The 4,047-nt window shown below is 36.1% G+C and overlaps 1 protein-coding gene across 4 annotated transcripts in view; it reads left to right on the top strand.

The window, feature by feature from the left end:
• Positions 1–4,047, top strand: part of LOC106875852 (scm-like with four MBT domains protein 1) — a 75,222-nt gene that overhangs the window by 38,606 nt on the left and 32,569 nt on the right. For all 4 annotated transcript variants that reach the window (XM_052973175.1, XM_052973177.1, XM_052973178.1 and 1 more), the window contains one exon: positions 1,024–1,121. In XM_052973175.1, coding sequence (XP_052829135.1) covers positions 1,024–1,121 — 98 coding nt within the window. The remainder of the gene's footprint in view (positions 1–1,023; positions 1,122–4,047) is intronic.

The following is a 4,047-nucleotide window of genomic DNA, read 5'->3' as shown; positions in this document are numbered from 1 at the left end:
ATAATAAAAAAAATTTAGTAAAATAACTTTTCTTCATTAAGTTGGTGTTTGGAACATAAATATACATGAAATTTTGATGGGCAGTTTTAACTAGGACCCCTTTAAAAGAAGAAATTTTGTATCATAAAACAAGGAGTGTTTTCAAGCAGGTTTGTATCAAAAGGGTTAGTTAGTTGCTAGAATTATCTTCTCTTTGATAGAATATTGGTTTGAAAAGGATAAAAACCCCCTTTAGTCGTGAATGACCATGGGATTGCACTAGAAAGTTCCCTTCCAAGACACAAGTCCAGGTAAAGTTGTTTATGGACGACCAGCAGTCACCCATGCATACCAGCTTCCCCTCTCCACGCCACAAATGTTTTCCAAGGAAAAAGTAAAGGCTTAATGCACCTTCCACCAGTGATATCGCACCTCATTTCTGCAGCTGAGTGAATGGAAGCAATGTGAAATAAAGTGTCTTGCTCAAGAACACAACACGCAGCCCAGTCCAGGAATTCCCAAAAGATCTGGTGCTTATTTCCAACATTTGGGAGAACTAAGGCAATCATGAAAGTGGGAAGTCCTGTATGCAGAGAAGAGTTGATTGTGATGGGGATTATTTTCAGTTCAGCTATTAGATACAATGCCACCATAATTTTTGTAAGATAGGTAATAAGGATGTATAGTTAAATCATTCGACGTCAGTATATTGCAGGTGTTTTATTGAGCTAACAAAAGATCTTTACTTAGTTGCTTAACCTGCTAGAAATAGCAGCCAAATCTCCTTCTGTTTACACCTTACTTAGCAAAAGACACATTGTATAATATATTCCTGGTGCACTTATGTCCTTGAGAAAAGGCACCTTTGACCACAAGGGCTATTTGATCAGGTCCGATCAGTGGTGGTGGTCCTAAATAACAACATAAACTATTGCAGTTTATTTTATACATTTGAAATTCACCCATAATTTTATATAGATTTCATTGTAATCTATTTGTCTGACTAATTTTTGTAATGATTTTTTTTTTTTTTAATATCTCCAGATGGTCTACTAGAGACTTACGAGGAACCAGACTTTGTGTGGGAGGAATATCTTCAGGAGACTGGGGCTCTAGAAGTGCCACCAACAGCATTCAAACATGTGAGTAGAATCTGTCTGACAACAAAGCTATTGTAGAAATATTTTGTTATCATTGTGTACTCTATTTAATGTATCAATATAAAATTGTGGTGGCATGGCTCTAAGGTAAATAAGAAGCTTGTCTTGCAATGACTGGTGACTCCAAGTTAGATTCCATTGAGTGGAATCTTGGACATCTTCTTTCGACCATGCTCTGGTGTTAAGGCCTCATGAGTGAAGTTTGGTAGACCTAATTGTGGAAACCTGCCAACACAAGACCACTTAGTGAAATCCATCACAGAATGAAAATTAAAAGCTGCAGGTCACATACTCTATGTACCAGAACAACACCATTCTAAAGACAGCTTTCAAATGGACACAACTGGAGGAAAAAAGAAAGAGGAAGGCTGAAAATTACATGGTGCAGAACATTCATAAGTGACATAAGAGAGACCAATACTACATGGGTGGATGCAGAGAAAAACTACAGCCAGCTGAAGTCAGTGGCATTAGCTTGCACCCTATTGTGCTCAAGAACACAGAAGGAACTGATACTGGTACATAAATATATGGAAATCAGAAGATTTAGTCATTTCTCATCATCATCATCATCATTTAACGTCCACTTTCCATGCCTAGCATGGGTTGGACGATTTGACTGGGGACTTGCGAACCAGATGGCTACACCAGACTCCAGTATGATCTAACAGAGCTTCTACAGCTGGATGCCCTTCCTAATGCCAACCACTCCAAGAGTGTAGTGGGTGCTTTTTACGTGCCACCTCTGGAACCTCAAATTCTTAAGTATGCGAAATGCACTCCTTTTTGAATGTGATTCATGGAATATTTTTTAAACTCTAAGAGAGTGCTTGGATTTTGTTGATACAGTAAAGATTATGAGCAGTATAAGGATCGGGTTATCCTTAAAAAATCTGAGTCTCTAACAGCTGTTAATATCTAATTACTGCAAAATGATTACATTGGCTCATATGATTTAACGAGCTTCTTGACTCCTGTATAAACCACCATGTCCTTTATTAAGCTGTGGAAAGTAAAAGTCTATATAATTAGTTTGCCAACTGAATCTGTTAAATTTCCATCAACACCCTATTTAACAGTATGACTATTAGGAGCTTTAGTTTGTAAGGAAATTTATATACAGTCACTATAATATGATATAATATATGCTGCCCCCCATATATTATTTGTCTTATAAATGCTGCCCCATTTTAAACTTTTAAATCTGAGGAATAATATGCTCCACAGTCGAAAGATTGGATGACTGCAGTGAGAACAACAGTCTTATATGAGAAGTTCAACTAACTTGCCCAGCCTTTTATATCTACACTCATTTACTCACAGTCACACACAAACCTATAACTTGTCTAAGCCCTTTCATGACTGGATTTCTAGTAAAGCACACAGTGTTTCAAGTAATTTTGAATGCTGTCAAGAATTTTGATAAAACTTTAGTAAAATAGCTATGTCATAATGAAATTGGTATTTGGAACATCGCAAAAGGGTCTTATATAAAATTATGCTGCAAAGATCTTGATTACACTTGAACCCTTGAAATAAACAGCTTTATAATAATAAGGCCTGAAATTTTTGGGGCAGGGGGTTAAGTTGATTACACCAACCCCAGTGCTCAACTGGTACTTATTTTAACGACCCCCAAAAGGATGAAAAGCAAAGTTGACTATAGTGGAATTTGAACTCAGAACGTAAAGATGGATGAAATGCTGCTAAGCCTTAATGATTCTGCCAGCATGCTACCTTAATAATAATAATAATTATAATAATAATTTCAAAATTTGACACAAGGCCAGCGATGTTAGGGAAGGGTTCAAGTCAGTTATGCCCCCCCCCCCCCTCCAGTACTTATTTGTTGACCACACAAGGGTGAAAGGTGAAGTCGACCATGATGGAATTTGTACGTAGAATGTAGCGATGGACGAAATGCCACTTAGCAGTTCGCCCGGCTCGCTGCCTTAGTATAATAATAATAATAATAATAATTATTGTTGTTGTTGCAAGGTCAAAAATTTTGAGACAAGTATCGTGCAAGTAGATTACATCGACTCCAGAACTTGCCTGGTATTTCATGTTATAAACTTTGATTTCCATGCGCACTTTCTCACCAAAAATAAGTATTATATTGTTAATCTTCAAGACAGACGTATCTCATTGAAAAACTATTAATAATATACTTCAGATTTTTATATCTGATACTTTGGAAATAAAAATAATTGTTTTATGTTAAGCAATGACAGCAACAAAAAAAAAAACAACAAAAAAAAAACAAACTCCTTTTAATACCATTCCACTTGAAATGCTCCCCCCCCACAACCTTTCCTCTTTATGGTTCTTTTACTGTTCACATTTCTAGTCTTTTCATGTTTTCTCTTGTGTATTACATGTGCCCTTTGAGCTGGTGTTGCTGCCCTGCTTTACTTGACTTGTTACTGCCTTTTTGTCCCCTCTTTTACCCTTTTCCAACAAGTTGTGTGTCCGAGCATGGTACAATGAACTCATTATCATAATTATTATCAATTATTATTATTATTATCATTATTATTGAGGCAGTGAACTAGCAGAATAGTTAGCACATGGGTAAAAATGTTTAGTCCGTCTTAACGTTCTGAGTTCAAATTCTGCCGAGGTCATCTTAGCATTTCGTCCTTTCAGGTTCGATAAGATGGGTATCAGCAAAGTACTGGGGTCTATGTAATCAGCTTCCCCTAAAATTTGAGGCCTTGTACTTATAGCAGAAAGGATTATCATTATTAAGAACTGAACTACTTTTATCAGCTGATGTTTGTTTTCTAACGAGTACAGCCCTAAACAACTTCAACGCTTGTGTTAATTTCCTACCGTTGTTGATTTTATATATGCATGTATATATATATATATATATATATATATATATATATATATATATATATAT

Source organism: Octopus bimaculoides, chromosome 15 (genome assembly GCF_001194135.2).
Source record: "Octopus bimaculoides isolate UCB-OBI-ISO-001 chromosome 15, ASM119413v2, whole genome shotgun sequence".
Taxonomy (NCBI): Eukaryota; Metazoa; Mollusca; class Cephalopoda; order Octopoda; family Octopodidae; genus Octopus; species Octopus bimaculoides.
This window is presented reverse-complemented; position numbering and strand designations above follow the sequence as displayed.